Source organism: Adiantum capillus-veneris, chromosome 19 (assembly GCF_014529385.1).
Source record: "Adiantum capillus-veneris isolate H3 chromosome 19, ASM1452938v2, whole genome shotgun sequence".
In the NCBI taxonomy this organism is placed as follows: Eukaryota; Viridiplantae; Streptophyta; class Polypodiopsida; order Polypodiales; family Pteridaceae; genus Adiantum; species Adiantum capillus-veneris.
In genome coordinates, this window is record NC_140949.1 from 32,092,222 (window position 1) to 32,118,049 (window position 25,828).

A 25,828-nucleotide genomic window follows, 5' to 3' on the forward strand; every position below is an offset into this window, starting at 1 on the left:
TCCAAGATTAAGATGGAGGTCGTTTTGCTATTATAGCCACCTTGTTAGAGAATCTTGGAGAAGGGAGAGAAGAACAAGAGAGATATATGGTTTCATGCAGGATTAACCACAAAATGAATCCTCACTCATACAATACATATATGGTTGATGTGATTGAGTAAGAAGGATCAAGCTATGAGAAGAATAAGAAGAATCAATTCTCCTATAAGAAGAAGAAGAAGAAGAAGAAGAAGAAGAGAATTTAAACGTCGTTAAGAAACTATCCCAAGAGACCGATGAAGAGAGTTGAACTCAAGACCTCTTATTCAAGAGGGAAATGGCATAACCAATCTACCACACTTGGGTGATTGAGAGAGAGAGAGAGAGAGAGAGAGAGAGAGAGAGAGAGAGAGAGAGAGATTTGAACCAGTTAAAGTAGTCACCTGTGAGTTTCCATAAAGCATAAATTATGTGCTATTTTTGAGGGCTACCATATTTAGAGAATGGATATACAAACACTATTAGCACAAGTCTTTTCTTGATTGGTTTGAAGAAGCTTCAAGGCTCTGCAATTTGAGCATCAGAATGATGCTTGCTTAATGAAAAATTCATTTTTGGCATTTAAAGGCACTAAATGCTTAAGAACCAGCTTTCACTCTGAAGAATGTTCCTCCATGAGGATAGCTCAAGTCATACTTCTTAGTGAATTCTCGTACACTAAACTTCGTACGATCTAATATGGTTGTAACATTGAGTTTCTTTTCCTGCGAAATCAAAACATGTGCAACACAATATTTCAAACATTATGTCTTCAAAAAAGTTATCACCCTATCAAAAAGCACGCATTATCAAGGTATTTGTGTAGCTAAAATAATCTACAACAAAAAGAAAAAATACAAGTTCTGTAATGAGTAAATTTGATTATTGGCCTCTCTCTCTCTCTCTCTCTCTCTCTCTCACACACACACACACACACACACACACACACACACACACACACACACACACACACACACACACACACACACACACACACACACACACACACACACACACACACACACGGTCACTTCATTTGGCTATGATTGCTTCATCACATACACTTACACTGGACCAAACAATCAGACACTTCAATGTGGACTAAAAACTTTGTTTAAACATTTGGGTTGACCTCACCCTTGAAATTGTTCCTACAAATATTATCCTAGGTACCTGTCACTTAATACCTATAGTTTATAGCTCTCCTGGTAATGTTCAAACCCTAGCTTGTACCATCTTGGCTTTTACACAACCCATTGAAATAATTGCTCGTAAAACTCACCTCTAATAGGTTTCTCTACCATAGTGATTGTGTGTGAACAAACCTCTTAGGCATTGTCTTAATTTGACATGATGATGTTGTGTGAACCAACCTCTCAGGCATTCTCTCTATGGGTCATTAACCCTTGCACTATCGACTACATGCCTTTAAGGCCGGTAGAACTCACCCCTAGACATAATGGAAACAATGACTTTATCCAGTCATGTGAACATTCCCCTTATAATTATACCCCTAAAAACTTGACATTCGGCAGTGGTATGACAACCCCCCTATTTCTTATTCTCAAGGGGTTGATTACCCTGGCATTTTTTATTACACGCGCTTTAATGGTAGTTCTCTTCCCAAGCCAAATATGAGGCTCGTTGATTGCGTTGTCCCTGCCTAATTCTTATCAACACTAGATCTAATCCATATTCTCTCTCTCTCTCTCGGGCCTTTGACTGCTCTGCACACAACCAGAGGAGGTACCTGAGCCAATCTCGTAAGTGATGCTTGGGGGATTTTCTACTTACAACAGGGTGGACTCTCCTCCACTTACTACTATGTATTGAGGTGAGGGTTGAATCTTCCCCTCACTTAGCCTTGAATCTTGTTTTGTCTTGCATGCTGTGAAGTGAGGGTTGTGGTATGCTTATTGGCTCACTGACTGCAATGTGGAAAGTTGTGTGTGCTTGAAAAGTTGGTTGAGTGAGTAATTTTTGTCAAAGATACTGGTTCTTTGCAACTATGGGGTATGGGGGGGCGTTGTATCCCTTCCTAAAGCTTCACAAATCTGATGATGGTTGAACAAAGCAAAGCACCTCACATCGGTGCCAAACTTTTGTTGATACATGATACTTGCAATCTGATGCTTTGTTCTAGTTTTTGATTTTTGATGTGCCAAACTAGGGAATGCCTCTAGGCATCTTTGGGCTGTATACTGTCCGCTTGATGTTGTTTTCAATAAGATTATAATCTCAATTATCTTTTGGTTTTTGCACTTACTGTGTTAAGGAGAACCTGGGTTTAATTATTTTAACACAATTTTTTTGGGATTGATTGAGCAATGTTGGCTCCTTCCCGTATATCCTCTCAAATCTAGGTGAATTTCCACTTTTTGAAACTAAGTTTATGCTGGTGTAGTTCGGGTATGCTGGGATCATTCACTCCCTTAGGGTGCTTTGGGCAGTTCCTGATATGATACTTTTCTCTCAATAATGCCGACTGATTGTTGGCTTGGGTTGTTTCACCTACTTACTAACACACCTGGCTTACCCATGCTGCATACCTTAGTGACAAGAATTTCATAACCTGTTTAGGGTTGGGTTTACTTTGGTCTGATAGCCTCGAATTGCTGCTAATAGATGATAAAATTGATATTAATTATGAGTTCTGGCTCATGTTGGCTAAAAACATTGCTGGCTCCTGATGATTTCATTGATCTGTTGTTTATAGCAATTTTGATCGTTTACTTCTGAAACTAATAGAGCTATATGACCTGGTAGTACTTGGCATACTTAGTTGATATAATTTACTTCCCTTGGACATGTGGGTTTATAGAACCATGAAAACCTTTTTGATAGTAAATGAAGGTGCTATGATAAGTTCTATTAATGGGATTAGTTGTGCTACTTACACGTGGAGGACTTTGGAATAATTTGAACTCGGGTTGGTACTGCTATTTTAGATTGCTTAACAAAAACCAGGGATCACTTACATTGTTGATATTGATATTTGCTCATCTGATGTGAATGAGATATATTTTTTCTGAGCTTTTGTACTATAGTCTGAAAGCCCTACTTTTGGGATTGATTGCAATTATTTAGCATGCCTCTGATGGTTATTACCTTTAATGTATAAGTAAATATCATGGCCTGACTATTGCTTCCCATGCTGGCTTCGATTGCATATAGATAATATGGAGCCTTTAAACTTTTTTTAAAACAGTGCTTTTTCAGGGGGTGTTTTTTGCTCAAACTAGGGTAAGCACTAGTGCATATATTTGATATTTCTTCACTTACCTTGTGCTGGGTTAGCAACCTTGAAAGACTTGATGGGTCGATTGACAAGAATGACTTTATTCTATGGCAGCTTTAGGTTTCAAAAAAATAAAATAGGTTTATTGCACTTAAAGGGTTAGGAAATTTTAAAACTGGTCGTATCTATTGCCTATTTTTTTAAGCAGTTCATATATGTCTTTTCATTCTCAACTTTTTTATTGATGATTATGCTACAACTTGGATGGCTCTGATGAGTTGACTAGGAAGGATCTTGGCATTAGATGATGATACCTTTTGGCTGTTAGCATATAGTTTTTATTGACTTTATTGGGAGATTTTTGACTCAGATTTGGCCTTGAGTTCCTATGGGTTAATAACTGGCCATGATGAATTTAGAAACTTGATAATATGAGACCCTAATACTAGATGGGATCACTTAGCCTTGTCTATTGGCTATTTCAAATTTAGCATACAACACTTAAATATACCTTAGTTATAGGTGTTTTTACTCTATGGCTTGGCATATAACTTAGTATGTCTTGATCTACTGCTGGCTATTCTAAAAAAATTGTGGCCAACTGATGATTTTATACACTAAACTTAAAAATACTGATGGTATCAAGCTTCGACCATTAGATGATTGATACATGTGGGTGTTTTTTGTCTTGAACAATTTAAATGGGGTATTATTCACCAATCTCCTTTGACAAGGATGACCTAAAAGATTTTTAGAGTACTAGACACTATCATAGTACCTTGGCACTAAGTGACACCCATATTAAATGTGGGGTGGAGTAATGGGATCGATGGTCCGGGTTGAGGGGCAGGATCTCGAGGTGCACTAAACACGGTTGCACAAAAAGCGAGGTGCAATAAACTCGGCCAGCGGGAAAAATGAGGCGCGCTGTTGGGGTTTGAACCGGTGGCCTTGCAGTCCAGGTTGAGGTTCACATAGGCTAACCACCTCACCCACGCGTGCATCATGTATGCCTTGTCGTTTTTATGGACTTATATTGTGAGGTGATATGCATTTCCCATGCTATCCAGGTTTAGTGCCCGTCCAGGTTTAGTTTTTGATTTGACTACTGCGGCTGCAATCTCCTCGGATTTCGCACGTGAGCTTCTCCGCCTTTGATCCCATTGCCTCCCCCTCTTAAATATGGTGTTACTTAGTGCTGAGGATCATAGTATTTGAATAAAACTATCCAATGCACTATATGCTTACATATCTTTGGGTTAAGAAAGATTTAACTCTAAACAGCTAAATACCATCCACTTTGCATAGATTTTTATAGGTTTGATCATATCAGTAGTAAAAGATTACTGCCAATTGTACTTTATATGGAATATTTTTTCATTCATACCTTTGGAATGTTCATTCACTCATACTATACCGATCTTCTGAAACAAATCTATAAAAAACAGCTAGCTATGCAAGCTAAGTTGACGCTTGTGTTTGAATTCTCTGGGAGAATCCCCAATAGATATGAGCTTATACAATGGATTTAGGGGCCGCAAATCCTTGGGCATGGGGGAGCAATTGAAAATAATACTTACCTGGCCAAGGGTTTCTGCTCAGTTAGATTCAAGGAGGCATCCGGTGTTTCAAAGATTCTAGATAAAGGTCCCTTTTATTTAACAAGACTATTGTCTGTGCCGTACCATGGGAGCCAGTGTTCGACTCAACGGAGTTTCTCTAGGGGATACATCCTGTCTGGGTTGAGTTTGCCGGCCTACCTAGTTGGCTGTGGGATAATATCACGATGCTTGCTAGCCAACTGGTCACCCCCTTGTTTGTTCCTAATAAGAGGGGTCTAGGCACGTCCTCTAACCGGGTTTTTATAAGATGGAATGTGTCTAAGACACCACCAAAAAGCATGGTGATCAATGTTGGAGATGGACTTGTAACTATTCCGCTTAATTTTGAGACTTACTTTGGGGCATGCTTTGAGTGTAACAATTTGGGCATTTTGCCAAGGATTTCCCTAGGAGGACTAAAGTGAACCCGGAGCCTACAGCCCAGGCCGCTGGTTCAATGCCAGTTCAATGGAAGTCAATCATGTCCTTGTCAAGGAAACATTAGTGGAAGAGGGTGAGAAACAAGTGAAGAGCTGTGAACGAACAAGAATAGGGGAGGAAAAAGAGGCAATGATCTGTGACAACAAAGTCATCAAATTGCAAGAGAAGACTATAGAGGTGCAGAGCTTCACAATACAAATCCCCAAATGCCCACACAAAGGAAATTCATTTGTTTTTCCTGCACCTAGACCTAAGCTTATGATAGTAACGACTATGTTGACTGTGAAAGTCCCAGGGCTGAAGAGGGCCAGAAGGGTCAAGGAGGTGGCAAGAGAATCCATATAACTCGAGGCTAATAGAGCCTTGAAAGGGATAATCTCCTTTGCACCCCCCAACCAACCAAAAAGTGTGCCTTCATTCATATCTCGTCACAATCCCTTTGAAGTGCTACAAGAAAAGAAATCCTATGACTCTGAAGAACCTCCAAATTTTCCCGGGGTCAAGGATGTGGAGACTTTGCAAGAGTCAGATGTAGAGGAATTTGTCCCTCTCTCCCAACGAGCTTTAGCTATCCAATCATGGAATGTGAAAGGATTGAAGACCCGAAAGAAGCACACCCTCTTCTGGGAATAAGTAAAAAAGGATAAGGAAATTAACTGCTGGGCCATCCAAGAACATCATCTAGATGCTCGCAACAAAATAAAACAAGCATTGTGGAAGTTATATGGAGAAGGAGTGGACGGGTTCAATGGAATCCTCTCTATTGTGGACAAGGACCTGGAGCCCAAAGTGGTCTGGAATCACCCCTCTGGGAGAGTACTAGGAGTGAGTTATCTGGGAAAATCAACCTATGGCCATTGTATGTTGGGTTAAAGGCCCGTGTGCCCGGCTGCCCGTTGTTCAGCCGCCCATGTACAGCCATTCATTTACTCATTCATAATAACTATACTCATAACTACACATTGTAGTGCGTGTACCGCCCCGCCACACACTGTGTCTATCTCCTTCTTCGTGTTGGCTCTCTATGTGTGTGCTCTCCGATCCCAACAAGTGGTATCAGAGCTTGGTAGTGAGAGCATTGAGAGCTTCATCATCATTGTTGAGTGTGTTGAAACTTGCTGCTGTTTCATTGCCGTTTTTTGGTTTCGCGCACGCGCGCATTTCTAAAGAGCAGAAGGTTTTTCTGAGCTTGGCATTGGAAGGTTCAGCACTCCGCGAGTATTTTCAGCAGGTGTCCTGGGGTTTAACCCCCCTTTCGGAGCCATTCGTGCCATCAAAAATCCCATCCGAGCTACAGACTAGGAGCTGCGTTTTTCAGCTCTCTTTGGTAGTTTTCTGCTGCCAGAGCTTCCATAGCCATTACAGGTGCCATTGTTGTAGTGTCTTCCACTTACGTGAGCCCACAGCTCATTTGAGAGTGTGTAGCCTCTTCTTGGAGTGGCCTGATACACACAAAAAGAGTGGGAGTTTTGGCGACATTGTCTTCTTCGACTACAGGTACAGGTACAGGTACAGGTACGGGTACAGGTTACAGGTTACAGGGAGCTTTGGATACAGGTCTCTTCTGTGGTTACAAAACATGTATTTTGACTGTGGGACAGCCATGTATATGGTTGTGGTTTGAGTGGGAGCTCCTACTCTTCTCGGCAGTCTGTTTATGCGTGTTCTTGAGCTACAGGTTTACATCATCTATGTATGTTGATGGATGTGGATATGGCAGTTTGACAGACACTCTTTATGCATGATATTGTGGAGATTTGGTTCACTTATACATAGAGCGGGTTTGCTCTTGCTTGCAGTGTTGCGGTTTGAGTACGGATAGGTACTTGGTTGACAGTAGAGATTGGACTTCGTTGAGCTTGTGCATTGGTTATATGCTCACTTGGATCCATTTATGCTCACGGATTTGTGTAAGCTTGGTCAGCTTATGTCTCTATTGTGGTTATTCAGACATGGAGTATGTTTATGCCTCTATGACAGCTCATTGTTGATGCATTTTGTGGCACAGTTTGCCTAGGCCGGTTGAGTTACAGGTGTCACGGGTTTATGCATTTGTTTGTGGATTTCTATGTACGTTTTTTGACCATATTATGGGCTAATTTATACTCTATGCGTTTGCTCTTTGATTGAGCAGCAGGTGTTGTCAGATTTGCAACACTACTTTGTTGTGGCAGTTTGTTGGTTGGTTACAGGTTTCTCATTGTTGCATTCTTGTTGTAATGGGCACTAAAGAGGACACAGTTTTCAATATTGAGAAGTTGGATGGTGCTAACTTCTCATATTGGAAAGATCAGATTTGGGATGTCTTGGTGTAGAAGAAACAGATTCGACCTCTAAAGTTGCAGGGAGTTAAGCCAGAGAACATGGAGAGGGATGATTGGGAGGAGTTGGATGAGATGTGCAGGTCTACCATTAGGCTTTCCCTTTCAAAGTCTGTTTATTACAATGTGAAAGATGCACAGGGTGGAGCTTATGAGCTATGGCAGCGGATTTGCGATATGTATGATAAGCATTCGGCTGCTTCTATGGTGTATTGGATTAAAAAGCTTATTGATTTGCGAATGGAGGAAGGTGCTTCCATGAATGCGCATTTGAATGAGTTCAATACAATTTTCAGCCAACTTGCTACGCAGGAAATTACGTTTGAGGAAAATGTAAAAGCTATGTTTTTACTTGTCACGTTGCCTGAGTCATGGGACACATTTAGGACAGCCATAAGTAACTCGGTTCCTGCGAATGAGTTGACAAGTACTAATGTGGAGTCTAGTCTTCTCACGGAAGAGATTAATCGAAAGAATAATGCAGGTAGTAAGTCTTCTAGTGCAATGGTTGTCAGAGGCAGGACTATGGACAAGTATAAGTCCAACAGGGGTAAATCTAGAAGCAAGTCCCGTGCAGGCACAAGTAAAAAGGATGTGGAATGTTTTCATTGTGGTAGAAAAGGCCATTTCAAAAAGGATTGTTACAAGTGGAAAAGGGAAAATGGAGATGGTAAGAAGAAAGACCATGATGCTAAGGACAAGCCTAAATCCAATGTCAAGATTGAGGAGTTAAATGCAACACAGGGAGAGTGTAGCTCTCAAGATGACCATGTATGTGCTCCGACTAGTGCTACTAGTGAAGAGCTTGGTGATGTGTTGCTTGCATCCTATTTTGATGACGCTTTTCTTCTCACTCATGAGCGTAGTATGCCTATGGATTGGGTCATTGACAGTGGTGCTTCTTTTCACGTTACGCCTCATAGGTCGTGGTTTCATGACTACGATGCTTCGAGCACAGGTACTGTCAGGATTGCCGATGGGCGTTCTATGCAGATTCATGGCATTGGGGATATTCATTTGGCTATGCCAAACTCTACTACGTTTGTCTTGCAGCGTGTGCGTCATGTGCCGGCTCTTGCAAAAAGCTTGATTAGTGTGGGTCAGTTGGATTCACTTGGTTTCAATGTATCTTTTGGTGATGGAGGTTGGAAGATCACTAAGGGCAGCCTTGTTTTGGTTAAAGGTGCTAAGAGGAATACGTTGTATTCCCTTTGTGTAGCTAGTGTGGCTGATCACATTGTGGGGATCACTGAGCAACCTCCTGCTTCTTTATGGCATCAGCTATTGGGGCATATGTCACTAAAAGGTTTGAAGTTGTTGGCACGTGCGGATTACATTCCCGTTTCAGATTTTGGTGGTTTTGAGTTTTGTGAGCATTGCCTTTATGGTCGACATGCTCGGTCTTCTCATAAGAAAAGTGTTCCACACAGATCTTTGGAAAAGCTAGCTTTGGTGCATAGTGATGTATGTGGGCCGATGCCCAATGCTTCTCTTGGAGGTGCTATGTACTTTGTTACGTTCATTGATGATGCTAGCAGGAAGGTATGGGCATACCCCATTCGTAAGAAGGATATGGTGTTTGATATATTTAAGCAATGGTTGGCTCTTGTTGAGAACCAATCAGGTTGTAAGTTGAAGTGCTTACGTACGGACAATGGGGGTGAATTTATGTCTCATGCTTTCACAACATTATGTGTTGAGAAGGGTATACGGCGCGAGCTTAGTGCTCCCTATACACCTCCTCAAAATGGTGTGGCAGAGCGCATGAACAGGACTATACAGGAAAAAGTCCGTAGTATGCTTTCTATGGCTGGTTTGTCAAATGGATTTTGGGCTGAAGCTGTTGCCACTTCTGTGCATTTGATAAATCGTTCACCTAGTGTTCCTTTGGGCTTCAAAGTGCCTGAAGAGGTATGGACAGGTTTGCCACCTTCGTATGGTCACCTTCGTGTTTTTGGCTGTGAAGCTTATGTACATGTACCTAAGGCAAAACGCAGCAAATTGGATCCAAAGAGCAAGAGATGTATCTTCTTGGGTTATGGTAGCTCTGGTGAGATGGGTTATCGATTGTGGGATCCTATTGACAGGAAGATTGTGCGCAGCCATGATGTTGTTTTTCATGAGGACTCTATGTATAGAGCATCACCGCGAACGGTTGAGGTTCGGCGTGTGATATTTGAGGAGGATGGTCATCGGTATGATGGTCCCATGGCTGCTCGTGGGCAGCCCATTGACCCTCAAGTGGGAGATCAGCCCTTGTTGGGAGATCATGTAGATGTGGGACAGCCAGATCAGCCCTTGTTGGGAGATCATGTAGATGTGGGACAGCCAGATGCACCTCCTGCACAGTCTTTGAGGCGTTCAGAGCGGCGTGCAAGACAGCCTCAGCATTTTGTGCCTTCTATGGATTATGTATTGTTGACTGATTGCGGGGAGCCATCATGTTATGATGAGGCCATGTCTAGTGTTGACAAGCTCAAGTGGGAGCAGGCTATGCAGTCAGAGATGGATTCGTTGATCCAAAATAAAACGTGGGAGCTTACTCCTTTGCCAAAGGGTAAGAAGGCACTACCATGCAAGTGGGTTTACAAGATAAAATTGTGTTCAATGGATGCAAAGCCTAGGTACAAAGCAAGGCTTGTGGCTAAAGGATTCAAGCAACAGAAGGGCATTGATTTTGACGAGATCTTCTCCCCAGTGGTGAAGATGTCTACTTTGCGTATGTTGTTTGCCTTGGTAGCTACAGAAGACATGGAGTTGAAGCAAATGGATGTAAAGACAGCTTTCTTACATCCGGACTTGCACGAGGATTTGTACATGGAGCAACCAAGTGGGTTTGTTATTCATGGTTCAAAGAAGATGGTATGCCGGCTTCTTAAGACCTTGTATGGGCTGAAGCAATCATCTCGTGAATGGTATCGTAAGTTTGATGCATTCATGAGTTCATTGGGTTATGTACGCAGTTATGAGGACCCATGCCTCTATACTCGCAAGGCTGCAGATGGTAGTCTTATTGTTTTGGTTTTGTATGTGGATGACATGCTGATCGCAGGGAAGTGTATTTCTGATGTGGATGCCTTGAAACATAGGCTACATGAGACCTTTTCCATGAAGGATCTTGGGGATGCCAGTCATATTTTGGGTATGCGGATCACTCGTGATCGTTCTCGCAAGATGCTCTTTCTTAGTCAGAAAGAGTACATTGACAGGGTGCTTGAGCGTTTTCATATGGAAGGGGGGAAGGCCATTAGTACCCCGTTGCCTCCATATGTAAAACTCAGCCATGATGACTGCCCTCAGACAGATTTGGAGACTACAGAGATGTCTCAGATTCCCTATGCGTCAGCTGTTGGTTCCTTGATGTATGCCATGGTGGCTACGCGTCCAGATCTTGCTCATGCAGTTGGTGTGGTTAGCAGGTACATGTCTAACCCGGGCAAGCGTCATTGGGATGCAGTGAGAGGTATTCTCAGATACTTGAGAGGGACTTCAGAGTTGTCCCTATGTTATGGTGAGAAGGATATGTCTGTTTGCGGATATACAGATTCAGACTATGCAGGGTCAGTGGACTCGAGGAAGTCTACTAGCGGCTATGTGTTCACAGTTGCAGGTGGACCGGTTTCGTGGGCATCACGTTTACAGCCATGCGTTGCTTTGAGCACTACAGAGGCTGAATATATGGCTGCCACTGAGGCTGCCAAGGAGGCCGTATGGCTCTCACGACTAGTGGGAGATCTTGGTATGGCTTGTGATGCTCCGATTCTACATTGTGATAGCCAGAGTGCCATAGCATTGGCACGGAATCCTGTCTTCCATGCGAAGACAAAGCACATTGAGGTGAGGTATCACTTCATACGAGAGGTGCTAGAGGACAAGCGCATAGAGCTTGTCAAGGTACACACTGACGATAACCCTGCTGATCTACTCACGAAGTCATTAGCCTCACAGCGGTTTGCACACTGCAGATCGCTGATGGGTATGGCTTGACTTCTTTTGCTGTACTTTGGCCACTTTAAAGGCACACTGCCTTTAAGTGGGAGATTGTTGGGTTAAAGGCCCGTGTGCCCGGCTGCCCGTTGTTCAGCCGCCCATGTACAGCCATTCATTTACTCATTCATAATAACTATACTCATAACTACACATTGTAGTGCGTGTACCGCCCCGCCACACACTGTGTCTATCTCCTTCTTCGTGTTGGCTCTCTGTGTGTGTGCTCTCCGATCCCAACATTGTAAGCATATATTGCCTCTACAATGCCAAGGATAGAGCCAAATTGTGGATGCACCTTAGGGATTCCCCTATTGAAGGGGAGTGGCTACTGATAGGAGACTTTAACATGGTGGAAGAGAAAGGATAGAATAGGCTCAACCAATCTATTGGCACGTTCTATAAAAACTAAATGGCTAGGTCTCTATGAGAAATGGGTTATGGTGGACTTGTGGGAAGTGGGTCCCTGTAAGAGCACGTCGAGCTTCACATACACAAGCCTACAATATGCCAGCATGGCTTCCCTATTTGACATGTGTTACTACTCTCACCAAGCTGACTGGATCCTGTCGCTACTTGAGATGAAGGTGATCACAACAAAGAGCGTGTTAGATCATCTACCTTTACGCATGAAACTCAAAAAAGCCAAAGGGGAGGAGCATGCCCCGAGAGGGTGTAAGAAGTTGCTTATTACTAGGGCACACCTATTCAAAGACCCTACGTTTAGGAGGCTTATCAAGAAAGCTTTGAGCAAACTCAATAAAGATATGAATCTAGAAGAACCTAAAGCTTGGGACTCTTTGCTCGGAGTATATAGAAAGCGATCAAAAGCTCAAGCCCTCAGATGAAAAAGTCCCTTGAAGAGCATTGGAAGGAGCTCAAAGAGGAGGTTGCTCGTCTTGCTTCCAAAAAAGCTGCTAGGATGGCCTCCGAAGAAGAACACAAAAGGTGGCTAGAGGCTAAATCCAACCTGGCCAAGCAATATCTTGAGGAGGTCAAGAGGGCAAGATTGATATCAAGGGAGACCTACATTCAGCCAGAGGCCACTAATCAAGCTCACTTTTTCAGGGCCTTGAAAATCAAGAAAATCTCGGGCTACATCCAATTGCTCACAAATGAGAATGGGAATGCTAGGCAAGATCAAGACAAAATGGCTAGGATGATGCTTGATCATCTAAGACAAATCATTGGCCAACCAAAGACCCGCTCTCACGAAGTGGATGAAGCCATAGCGACCCTGCTTGAGACTGTCAATAGTAAAATTCCCCAACCTGAAGCCAATCTTCTTGAGATGGACTTTTTTGAAGATGAGTGCTTGCTTGCGTTGCAAGCTCTTGGCAAGGAGAAGTCCCCTAGTTGAGATGGTATGACCATTGAATTCTTTAGAGAATGTTGAGAGGATCTCAAGGTCCCAATCACGCTAACCAAGCCATTACTGACTCTGCCGTTGGATACTAGTGTGAAGAGAGGGCTTATCAAACCCATCCCCAAATAGGTATGCTGCTGTCAACTTAAGCATTGGTGCCCTATGATGATGATGTCTGTAGCTTACAAAGTTATTGCCAAGGCAGTAGCCCTCATACTAGCCCCCCTATTGATACTAGTGTGAAGAGAGGGCTTATCAAACCCATCCCCAAATAGGTATGCTGCTGTCAACTTAAGCATTGGTGCCCTATGATGATGATGTTTGTAGCTTACAAAGTTATTGCCAAGGCAGTAGCCCTCATACTAGCCCCCCTATTGAATAGAATTATTTCTCCCCATCAGAATGGGTTCATTAAAGGAAGATCTATTTATAACAACATCTTGACAACGAAGGTGGGCATTGAATACATAGCCTTCACCAAGTAAGAGTGCATTCTGCTATAGCAAGATCTTGATAATGCTTATGACAGAATAACATGGTCATATATAGAAACTGTCATGGAAGCTCTGGGTTTTGGGCCTCACCTATGTCGTCTCATTCTCACACTAGAGGCTGGCATCTAGTCAGAGATCCTATTTAATGATAGAATTGTGGGCTCCTTCGAGATCAAAAGGTCTATTACGCATGGATGCCCCTTGACCCCCCTGCTTTTTGCCATCGGATCACGTCCTTTCATCACGATGCTTGAAGCTAGTGATGCGTAAGGGGAGTTACAAGGCCTGACTTTACCGTGCAATGACCATGGCCTGGCAAAACTCTTTGCAGATGATTCACTCCTCTTCTTATAGACGTGCCCCTAGGTTGTCAAAAAAGCTTTGGATATTGTTCAAATGTTTTCCGTGGCCTCGTGTTCCAAGTGTAATATTGAGAAGTCAAGGCTAATATCCTTGTCAAAAAATGACTCCTTCGACCCTTCTGATTGGTGAGGTGAGATTGTCTCAAAAGGGAATATCTTCAGGCATTTGGGCGCCCCCTTGGAGGTGGATGTAACTCACAAACAAAGATTTCATTGGGTCCTTGAAAAAGTCAGCACAAAAATGAAAAGGTGGGCCCGTATGCCCTTCTCCCATTCCCGAGCCAGATGAAAGCAATAAATTCATTTATGCTCCCCTATTTGCTTTCCCTGGCCCACTTCTCAAGATGGCTAAGTGTCAATGGAAAGAGTTCTTAAAACTAGTAAATAGATTCTAATATGGAAAATCAACATGAAATCCTCCAAACCATGGTAGTGGTCCAAATGGGAGTCAGTCGCTCAACCATTGGATCAAGGAGGTCTTGGAATTCTTAGACTGGTTGCCCATGCTGAGGTCCATTGCGCCAAATTCGTGGCCTCATTGGCTAAAGAGAACCAAGATTGGACTATCATGATCAAAGATATGCTAGATGCAACTAAACTTGGTTTGAAAGTGGGTAAGTGGAAAGGAGTTAGAGTTTCACGACAAATTCTTAGCCCAACATGGTCTAGCCTAAGTCTGGGGGGCATCTCAGGGGAACTGGTAAGGAAGTGCAAAAGAGTGGGGGGAAGAAACCAGGTACTTCAAGAACTCAATCTTGCATTGGTCCCCCTGGCTCTCTAAGATTGCAGGACAACCACAAAGCCCCTATTGGTTAGAAACTTCCAAGAAAGTGAATAATAAGGGGCTGAATCGGCTAGCTCACTTCTGGGGCGGTAACATTAAGAGTTGGAAAACCATTGACCTTCTGGAATGCTTGGAGATGGCTAGGAAGTACTCTTTTTTGGAAACCTCAGTGTAAAGGCATATATTATGCAATTATACACGAGAATAATTGTTCTAGCCCCCTCAACAAATTATGGAAGAGACAATGGTCGAAAGAACAATGAGAGGAAGTCATGGAGAACATTTAGAAGCCAAAGTGGCCACTGGTTATGAAGACTTTTTTATGGAAGTTGATGTGGGGAGCTCTATCAAGGAGCGTAAAGATCCAGGAGAGAGGAATTGGGTTAGATCAATGCCTCGGGTGTAGGTTAGCTAGTGAGGATTTGGCCCACCTATTCATGGAATGCCAGGCAATCGGAGGCCTAACAAGGAAAATATGCACATGGGTCCAAAGGACATGGCCGATCACATTCTTCAAGACAGATCTGTTCCTTGGTGGCAAGAAGCTTCGAAGTCTTGCTCTTCTCATCTGCACTCAAATTGTGAGGTACTTCTTCTTTCGTCATGTATGGCAGGCGAGGAACCAGCGTGTGTTTGAAGAAGATCTTAGCGTGGCAAGATTTTCAATGATTATACAAGGAAACAGAGTTGTGATCTATATACTCGAATGCAAGCAAGACTCGGAAGATTGGTATAGGGCTACTCAAGCCACACTATCAACCTGCGATAAGTAAATACTAGAACTATAGTTCACCTACTTTGTTAAGACAGTGGTGATAAGCCTCGATGAGAGGCGGTATACATCCAAAGTGTAATCTCCAGCACCTCAAGGCTCGACAGGAGCTTAGGTTGTTTTGCAATTTTATGTTGTGCTTTTTGAGTTTTTCTTTAAAAAAAAAACACTTGGATAAAAACATGGGTGATGGCCTTCTAATCAGAACCTAATCTATTTAAATAAATATGTATAAATTCCTTTAAAAAAGAGGTTACTATACTAACCTTAATAATAACCTATGATCTCATTTGGGTCTGAAGGAGTGATGCCTTTTAGATAAAAAATTCAAACAAATTAAAAGGAATTAAAAGTGAAACACTTTACACTTAATCAGGAGGGGCAATGGCCTTCAGATTACAAAAAAAAAGTAGTAGCTTCATATCAACTGTTTTGTGAAATTTGGACAATTGCGGATATTTTGCACTAATTGGATGGTAGGTATAAGTTAAAAAGGTTTTAAGTAGGACATGTATAACAATTGATAGGGTTCATTGACACCTGTAAAACGTATTCAAAGCTAACAAATCTATTATCTTGTTTATATGGATGCAGGTGAGGACTCTATCTTTACTTAGGATCTTTTTTAACTTTGCTGATGTCAGTCGTCATCGAGCTTAGCCTCTATCACTTTAGGGTCAGTTGTTCTTGACTATCTTATGTAAAAATCACTAGAATGATACCTCATTCTTACTATGATGTACAAAAATGAATCAAAGACTGAGTCGGTTCTGTGCTAATCCTTGTCCTTTGTCTATAACTAGCTATCTTTTGAACTCTTCTGTGCTTTTTTGTATAAGTTTAAAAATAGCAACACACACACACACAAATACTAGTGTTGGGAAAGTCTCTTATTCTTTGGTGCAATGTCTCTGACTTTCTCAAAGAAATGCTCTCACACAGACACAAACTCATGGAATTGCATGCATTAGTTTTCCCGAAGGATGGTCTTGTACGCTTTAAATTGTTATATTCTATCCTAAAACCAATTTTGACATGACAATTTGAAGACATGTGATCATGTAAATCACTTTGGGCTACTGACCAATCACTTAGGGTCGTCATATATGGTCAAGGATTGAGATATCTTATAGATTATAGTAGTCGAGGTATTTTATAATTGTGATTAAACATTTTTCAAAACCTTGCTCAAGCATACATAGCATGCCTCAAGCATAAATAGCAATCTAGGTGATTTTGATGCATGCACAAGGATGCTCAACATTGGTTCTAGTTTCTTATCATAGAACAATCACCATCTCAAGCTCCCCCCCCCCCCCCCCCCAACACACACACGGTGGATCTACACATGCATAATACTGAAGGTAGATTGGTTGTTCTCCACAACTTGAATATCATAATCTCAACAACACCTTCCATTTATGATCACTCGCATTTACCCGAAGGTTGTGCTCTCTTTCATGATTTTAGCTGAGCCCACTTATTTGATCTTATCTACCCAAGGATCCACACACATGCATGCATGCTGGCAATTGGTTGGCTTACACAAGTTTGTTGTATCTTTGGTATGATTAATCTGATCGAGTAAATCTACCTCAACCCACACACATCTGCATTCTCATTGTTTCAAGGTCCGTTCCTTGCTTGGAAAACATCAATAGATTTCATAACAAAATAGACGTCTCTATTGTTAGTTGATAGTTATTGGATCTTTTGGATGGAACATTTTGAATTAATTATACCTTTACTTGATCTCTACTTAGTTGTTAATTTTGTGTAATTTTTGACACTAATAACAAGGGAAAGGGGTTCATTGACACCTATCTTCCTAAGTTATGCCAATATTGACGTGCTTATGTTTCTTGGATGGTGGTAGGAAAGAGTCTCCTTCCTTGGGATTACAATGGCAATTACAATAGTAGCAACAAGTCATCATACATAAGTTGATTCCAATTCCTCACATTACGTTAATGCCCTTGGAAATATGTTTGATTTTTTTTAATGATAATTGCATACAAAATCTATGAATATAAGTTTTCATATTGTGAAGTCCATTTTCTATTGTTTGACAAACTTTAATTCTCATTTTTTGGATATACATATGATTTGGTTTAATTCCATTGTATGGTTCAATAGTTATTGCATGTCAAACTATTGCTCAGTAATTACCGGCCCCCCCCCCCCCCTTTCTCTCGTTAACTATTGTGTGTGTGTGTGTGTGAGTGTGTGTGTGTGTGTATGTGTGTGTGTGTGTGTGTGTGTGAGAGAGAGAGAGAGAGAGAGAGAGAGAGAGATTACTTGCTCAAAAACCAAAATATAGTAGCGATGGGTTCCACTTGGAGGAGTCGGACCCACATATGGCATGACCTCATCACCGAAGATCTTTAGTTCTGGTATAGAAAATGAAAAAGCTTAAGATTAGACTTTATTTATTTAAAAAATTCAATCTTAAAAATTGATGGGACATATGAATAAAGCATTGCATATAAGAGTGTCGCTTTTTTTTACCTAGAATATTCAGGTTCATACTTTGATTGTCAACAAAGTTTGACCTACTCAAATAGTTTGCATTCATGTGCCGGCATGGGTTCATACATGAGTAAAGGATTTGTGACATTGGTGGATCTTGAAGTTGACATGTCTTTGCACTCGTGTATCGGCATGGGTTCATACATGAATAAAGGATTTTGTGACATTGAAGTTGACATGTCCTATGTTCCCAAAAGATTGGCATGGTCTATGCTATGGTCAAATAAGGTGGCAAAGAGCTCATAATCACTAACTGCAGAGAGATAGAGCATGCATAGTGCATCATGAATAATGCATATAACCTCTCAACAATTGGCTATATAATAATGGTCTATATGTCAACATTAGCTTGGATACCCATGAGCTCTCAGCCCATGGACATCCTCACCCTTGGAGCTCTAGACACTCTCTATATAATGTTAAGTATGGAGCCTGATTTACCCTTGTAATTTTCTATGGTAAAAGCGCACATTTGTAAGGCCCCCATTATGAGGAGAAGCCATCGTGCGTAAAGGAAAATCACTCGCCGGAAACCAAAAATTTCACGGAAAAAAATCAGAGGCAACTTTAGGGGTATTCCTTTTCGTCAGAATATTATGGCCGAACGGCGGCCGGAAAGTGGTCAGAAAACAACCGTCGACGGTTGGCCAGTGGCCGGTAGTCGGAAGTCAATGGCCGGTGGTCGGTGGCCGAATTCAAAAGCGGACTTGTCTTCTCAAGGGCGGCCACACATGGGCGGATTGAAGGGTTCGATTTGGACTTATTTACACAAGGGTGGCTACACATGGCTGCCTCTCATGAGAGAGGGCAGCCCTTTTGGCCTATAAAAGGAGGCCATTTCTACACAAATTAAATAGTGTGAAGTTGATGCAACAAGGTGAGTGTGAGGTGGTGAGAGTGAAGCAAGGCGGGAGCTCCATTAAGGGTATAATCCCATTGTAAACTACTTCTTGTTTTGAAGTACTAAAGCCATTGAGTGGCTGCTTTCCCATGGACGTAGCCAACATTGGGTGAACCACGTATATCGTGTGTACTCTCTCTCTCTCTCTCTCCTCTATAATCTTGTGTATGTAAATCTGTCTCTCTCCATGAAGTAATCTACTCAATTATCTATTTAGCTACATCTTATTTCCTAACATATAACGTGCATTCGTGGGGTACAAAAAATTTCCTCTTTTAACATGTCTGAATGAATAAAATGATCCTTTATTTTAAGACATTTTTTCAAAATTGAATATAAAAAACTCTTGTTTAAATCTATCTCTGTTAAATTGCTTAATTTTATCGAACTCACGTTATACATTAACATGATTACATAGTGCACCCCTCGAGTACCACCGTTATAAGCAATCTACAGGTATCTCCCCCGCTGAAATAGATAATCTCTATGATAAAGCTATGTGGGGGACATAAAGGAATCATGTAACTTCATTAAAGGTCAAGGAATACACCCTTACACAATCTTGTGCCATCTGCATTTTCCCTTGCCCAAAGTGTGCATTTGATAGAGGCTATACTCGTAATTGTAACACAAAAAACCATAATAGCATCACGTAATCATTGACTATTAGACTAGACATAGTCACCTCAACACTACAAGAAAATTGCAATTTTGAAGATCCTTTAAAAAATAAATCAATTTATATCTCTATCTCATTTGCGACATCTATGGTAGGTTGCCTAATGTATAATAATATCTAATGAAGATCTTCCACCAATATGGAGGAAGATTATTGCACCACTCTTAACTGTCGATTGGACTCCCCCCATAAACGGCATATACGAAATCTAGTAGCTTTTGATCATGTTTTGTTTTAGTATGTTGAGAAACGTTCTGGGTAAAGGGCCCTTGTAAAGCCGTGGACATTGATTTATTGTTAAATATGGTGTTGTGAGGATCAGGGATGCCATGGCTTGGTGTGAGCATGGCGGATTCTATAAATTTCTTGGTTTTCAGTGCATTACTCTCTTACAATTTATGAGGTGTACAAGCATTGCAATCCTTACATAAGCAATTTACACATGAATGCAATGACCCCTTGTCATCAGTTATGGAAAATCCTCATAACTCATCATCACTTATGGATGATCTATAGGGCTCATTAACTGATGAGCCTTTCCTAAAGTTGTTCACCACCATTGAACAAAATATTTCTTCTTATTTTGAGCCATGTTAATATATCAATAACATGGACATATATAGAAGCCGTCATGGAAGCTTTGGGCCGCGCTTATGTCGATTGTAAGTGTACTGGGAGATGGGAGCCAGTCAGAGCTCCTATTCAATGATAGAATTGTGGGCTCTTTTGAGTCAAAAGGTCTATTAAGCAGGGATGCCCTCTGCCCCCCCTGTTGTTTGCCATAGGATCACATCTTTTAATCACGAAGCTCGAAGCTAGTGCGGAGCGAGGGGAGTTGCACGACCTGGATTTGCCAGGAAACAGCCAACTCCTAGCAAAACTTTTTGCAAACCATTCTCTCGTCTTCTTGAAGGCTTGCCCCCAGGTCATCAGGAAGGCTCTGGAGATCGTACAAATATTCTCAGTAGCTTCGGGGTCCCAATGTAATATAGAGAAGTCAAGGCTGATCTCCCTATCGAAAAATGACTCATTTGACCCTTCTGACTGGTCGAGGGAGATTGTCACAAAAGGGAATATCTTCAGACATCTGGGAGCCCCCTTTGGGGGTGGATGTAACTCACAAGCAAAGATTTGAGTGGATGCTAGAAAAAATCAAAACAAAAATGAGTAGGTGGGAGTATGCTCTTCTCCCATTCCCAAGTCGGATAACAGTGATAAATGTCTTTACGCTTCCTTATATTGCCTTCACTAGCCCGCTTCTCAAGATGGCTAAGTGTCACTGGAAAGAGTTCTTAAAACCAGTGAAAAGGTTTTTATGGAAAAACAACACGAAATCCTCCAGGCCATGGAAATGGGCCCGTTGGGAATCAGTTGCTCGACTGGGGAATCAAGGAGGCCTGGTAATTCTGAACCCTATGGCCCATGCAGAAGCTTTTTGTGCCAAATTTGTCGTTTCCTTGGCTAAGCAGGATCAAGTTTGGGCTATCATGATCAAAGATATGATAGAAGCTGCTCAACTTGGCTCGAAAGGTGGAAAGTGGAGAGGGGTGGAGGTTCATGACAAGCTGTTAGCCCTGACGTGGACTACCCTAAGACTAGGGGGCAGCTCAGGAGAATTGGTAAGAAAATGCAACAGAGCAGCATGAGTCTTAGAGTGGGGGTAAAAAACCAGATCCTTCAAGAACTCCATTTTGCATTGGTCCCTGTGGCTTTCCAAAGTTGTAGATCCGCCACAAACTCCCTATTGGATAGAGACAGCCAGGAAGCTGAATAATAAGGGTCTGAATCGACTGGGGCGCTTCTGAGACAGTGACAACAAGAGGTGGAAAACCATTGATCTCCTCGTTACCTAATTCCAATTGAATAGCTTGGTGGTCTTGCTGGTCCACAAAGTGAGGAAAGAGCTTGGCAATATAGTGATGCCTATCTATGATTCAAAGTTTGATTGGAACGCTTGGAAATGGCCTGGAAGCAGTCTCTTAGGGAAACCCCATCCGAAAGGCATTTACCATACAATGATGCAAAAGAAGAATTGGTCTAGCCCCCTCAACAAGATATGGAAAAAGCAATGGTCGGAGGAAAGGTGGGAGCAAGTAATGGAGAACATCTGGAAGCCAAAGGTTCCGCAGCACGTGAAGGTATTTTTATGGAAGGTAATTTGGGGTGCTCTACCGACGGGGGTGAAGATTCAGGAAAGAGGGATTGGGTCAGATCGGTGCTTGGGGTGCAGGTTGGCTAGTGAAGATTTGGCCCACCTCTTCATGGATTGCCCAACTATCAAAGGCCTCGCAGGGAAAATATGTAAATGGGTCCAAAGAACATGGAAAATTGGTTTTTACAAGACTGATCTATTCCTTGGAGGGAAGAATTCAAGTGGTCCTTCCATCCTTATCAGCACTCAAATCGTCAGATACTTCTTCTTGCATAATGTATGGCAGGCAAGGAACCACCGTGTGTTTGAAGGAGGTCTTGAGGTGGCAAGCTTCGCAGAATACAAGAAAGCAAAGTGCTAATTTGGACGCTCAGGCGGAAGCAACACTCGGAGGATCGGTGTAGGACTACTTGTGCCTTGTTGTTAGCAGAGGGTATGCCTAGGATGGGAGAAAATCTTGGCTATCAGTATTTAAAAGATCTCAGAAGAACATGATAATGAACCTTTTGTATCAAGGATAAGGGGGCGAGTTGGTTGGGATCGCTGCCCATGTAATTATGGTCACTGGATGATGTCATGGCTCAACACGAGCATGACAAGACATTGTAATTTTTGGGTTGATTAATATAATTCACTCACTATTGTGAGTTTTGAAAAAAAAAAATCAATGACTCAAAGAGTATGTTGGTCTACGCACAAAAGTGTCTAAGATGTTTCACCCAACAATGACAGCATACTATTCAATAGTAACTTCATAGTTTATCACTCCCAAAGTTGATTCATATTACATTATTGTGAGGAGCTTGTTTTAGGGTACCTTGATCTGGCAGTAGATATCCATTTTGTAATCAACCTTCAATCCTAACTTAGTCCCATTAGGTTCATATACTATATTTGATCCAATGTAACAAATTATTCGACTTGTTTGGACTGATTTGGTAATTGCACTTATACATACATTATGGGGTAGGGAATGGACACTAAGTGTCCATTCTTCATAATACCAACAACCCCTTGCGTTAAAGGTCCACGGGAGGGGAGTCAACACCAATTGTTGAGGGAGGAGGTGGCATAGTAGTGGCTAGCAATGGCGGAGAAGCTGAAATGGGCATGCATGCAATGGAGAATCGAGTACAGGTTCTTTGTGTTGAGGTGACACCATTGCAAGAGCAAAGCTCTTAGGTGCAACTGGACACGTGTCGATTTATTCTCTCTACTGAGTTGACACGCAATGATTGCGTCTAGGTAAATAGAGCACCATAATATATTATGACTGTTGATGCGTCGTAAATTTAATGATGCATATTCATATTACGAGGACAATAAATGAAGGGCTAAGATGCCGAACCCAGACCTTGATGGCTATACAATGAGAATTGGTTGTAGCCATAATGGACTCCCAAGGATCATTACCCAAAGAATTGGGATGAACTTCAACATTATGGTTATACACAAGAATTGGTTGTAGCCATAACGGACTCCTAGAGATACTAAAGGAGTGCTACCCAAAGAATTTGGATGAACTTCCACATCTTTCTCCTTAAGTCCTCACACAAATGGCCCTTAAGGAAAAATTCCAAGCTTTTTAATAATAAGACACAAGAAACCACTTTTAAACGTGGGTGGGGAGCTACACAACATCCTACGCTAGTGCCTTCACTCCTTAATAGAGTCAATCTCACTTATTAGAGGGCTCTCCCATAGGCCCTTTAAATGTGCATGCACCGGGCTCTCCAAAAATTAAAAAAGTGTCTCATACTCTAGTACCTTTTGTTTTAAGGCAGGGTTCGGAAAAAGATAGGTTCGCTTTATCCAAAGCCTGTTCAAAATGAAAGATGGCCGGCTCAAGTTTGGGCAAGAAGGTTCTCAAGCTGGTTCAAATTATGGAATTTTTAGTTATAATATGAGATTTTAGTGTGATTATCCCTCTCAAATTTAGAGTTAGCTTGTTCATATGCGTGTGAAAAGGTTCCAAAGCTAGGTCCACAAAAAATGTTTCTCGAGCCTTGTTTCAAGGGCCCTCATCCTAAATTGTTATGGTGACTGCTATCTAAACTAACATATTATGGCAAAAGGGGGAGGCCTTTACGCGTGTTTAAATTTGTGACATGAAAGTTAAACTCCAAAATTGAGAGAAGCCTCTGTGCACGTGGTAAAGAGGGAGAGAGAAGAAGAGAGAGAGACCGCCGAAGGCAAAGACGGTCGGCCGTACTAGTTTATTAGATGGGGGATGCTTCAATCACCCCCACAAAATAGAAACATCTTTTCAACCTTCAATTGCAGATAACCAAGTTGCTTAGCATCATCAAAATAGGAATTCCACTCACTGACCTTTTTGGTTAACCGAAAGATACGAGGGGCCATAAGGGGCTCCGACCAAGCAGTTGGAGGGCTCTGGGTGTTCAATCTTTGGCGGCACCAACGATAATTCCTAGTACGTCTTTATCCTGGCCTTGGTTAACGAGGGTAAACTATTACCGCTACTTACGGCCGGATTAGAAGAGAGCAGAGAGAGAGAGAGAGAGAGAGAGAACCTTGCCTGAATGGGATGGGTGGAAGAAAGAGGAATTAGAGGGGATGTTGGAGACGATCCAGTGGAGGAAGTTGGCGACGGTAGCGGAGGAAGGAGAGGGGGCATCGGGGTCCACCATTACCACGCTCAGCCAGGAGGGTCTCACTCGCCCGTCGTTGGAGCTGGGGCGCAGGTGCAGGTGCGGGCGGGTCTGTGTGAGGTTCTGTGGGAGCAGCTGCCCCAATCGGACAGAGCGCGCGCCGGCCGGCACAGCAGAGAAAGAGATGGACACCTCCACACGGCCAGCTCCAAAGGCGTCCACCCAATCGGGAATTACACCACATTCAGCGACTACGCAGGCCCTTAATGGCATGCAGCAGAAGCTCCATATCCAAACTAAGGCCACTACTCTCCAGTACGCAGCAGGACCCATCTCTCTCTCTCTCTCTCTCTCTCTCACTCTCTCTCTCTCTGTGTGTGTGTCTCGGCTAGTGAATTGCCTAGTGCCCACACACACATTTCGTCGTATCCTCTCCCCTCTCCTCGTTGGCTCCACTGCCAGCGCCTACGGACCCACGTCGTCCTGAAGTTGGAACTTCCGTTCCTGAATCCTCGGCTTCTCCATAATATCTACAACTTGTCGGGCTTGCATCCCCTTTTTGGGGTGAGTTTGATTTAGTTCAATCGCTCTAGACCAAAGAATGTTAGAGTGAGTTCCCCGAAAGGAAAGTCCTTTTTGGGACAATTATCCTTCCGCCTACACCATCTCTTGGTTGATTGGCTACAACTCTCACTCGTTCAGTGGTTTCTTGGTACTTGTCGGGCTTGCATCCCCTTGTGTCCGTAAAGTTTGTAAAGAAATTGATACGTTATTATTGTGTTGTGCGGCATGCCTTTAAAGGGGTGGAGAGTGACATAAATGAAAATTGATATGTTGTGCCTTTTAAGTTGGAGCCTGGTCGCTCCTTGGGTTTTTGGGGGGGGGGGGGGGGGGGGGGGGGAGGGGGGGGAGTGGAAAGCATAGGGTCACACCCAACTTCCTTGCGATGCAGAAAAGACCAACAATGGAGGGACTAGCTCGAGTGCTACGCTGTGATTGGCTCACGAATTTCTACGTTGACAGAGGATGCAATTGGCCCCTAATCTTCGCTTAATCGCTCCCTTTTTCAAAATGGTAGCGGGGTTAGTAGGAGCGTTCAAATTTTTTGCACAACTTTACGAAGTTTTTGAAAATGGCGAATGTCTTCCCCTGCTCCCCCCACTCCTCCTAGGTGCGACCCGGCTCTTAGTCTCAAGAGTAAAGAAATGGATATGTTGTGCCTTCTCTAGAGTGCCAAAACCATGACATTAAAGACTTTAAAGGGCATGTGGTCTTATATGAAACCCTCTAGAATCCTAGATGGGATAGACAACTCCTAAATGAAGTCCCCAAGATGGGATCGACAACGGAGAAGTGAGTGCGTGGATCTTGAGAAGATTGTACGTCAAACAAAACGTCCACGTGGTTGGTCGCCCTAGGGATTCTAGCTTGAAACTTGCGTTGTGGAAGCCTAGTGCTCTAACCACCCGGATACATGCCTTTTTGTGTTCCCAATGCTTAAACAAAAATTACTCATAAAGTAAACCGTTGCAAAAGCACAAGTAAACTAAGACACAAAAAGTAAGATCGGA

At 42.5% G+C, this 25,828-nt stretch overlaps 1 protein-coding gene across 2 annotated transcripts; it reads right to left on the bottom strand.

Moving 5' to 3' along the window:
- Window positions 1–406: 406 nt before the first annotated feature.
- LOC147433787 (protein MOTHER of FT and TFL1 homolog 1-like) lies at window positions 407–24,688 on the bottom strand. Of its 2 annotated transcripts, XM_086489804.1 has the most exons (4): window positions 24,180–24,688; window positions 23,977–24,076; window positions 17,683–17,774; window positions 407–743 (listed from the first exon to the last, which is right to left on the bottom strand). In XM_086489804.1, exons 1-4 carry the CDS (start codon window positions 24,588–24,590, stop codon window positions 618–620), a joined length of 729 nt encoding a protein of 242 aa, XP_086345930.1. In that variant the 5' UTR covers window positions 24,591–24,688; the 3' UTR covers window positions 407–617. The 2 variants fall into 2 exon arrangements, with proteins under 2 accessions (XP_086345930.1, XP_086345928.1); XM_086489802.1 differs by lacking the exon at window positions 23,977–24,076 and having other exon boundaries at window positions 24,185–24,676.
- Between the last annotated feature and the right edge of the window lie 1,140 nt (window positions 24,689–25,828).

What these genes read in the sequence shown, in the direction of transcription:
- LOC147433787 (XM_086489804.1), bottom strand. Translation starts at nt 24,590, where the DNA reads ATGGGTCCTGCTGCGTACTGGAGAGTAGTGGCCTTAGTTTGGATATGG. An exon ending in ACCCATCCCATTCAGGCAAG is followed by an intron (nt 24,077 to 24,179) that starts GTTCTCTCTCTC and finishes AAGACGTACTAG; the next exon opens with GAATTATCGTTGGTGCCGCC. An exon ending in TCTTTCGGTTAACCAAAAAG is followed by an intron (nt 17,775 to 23,976) that starts GTCAGTGAGTGG and finishes TTTCTATACCAG; the next exon opens with AACTAAAGATCTTCGGTGAT.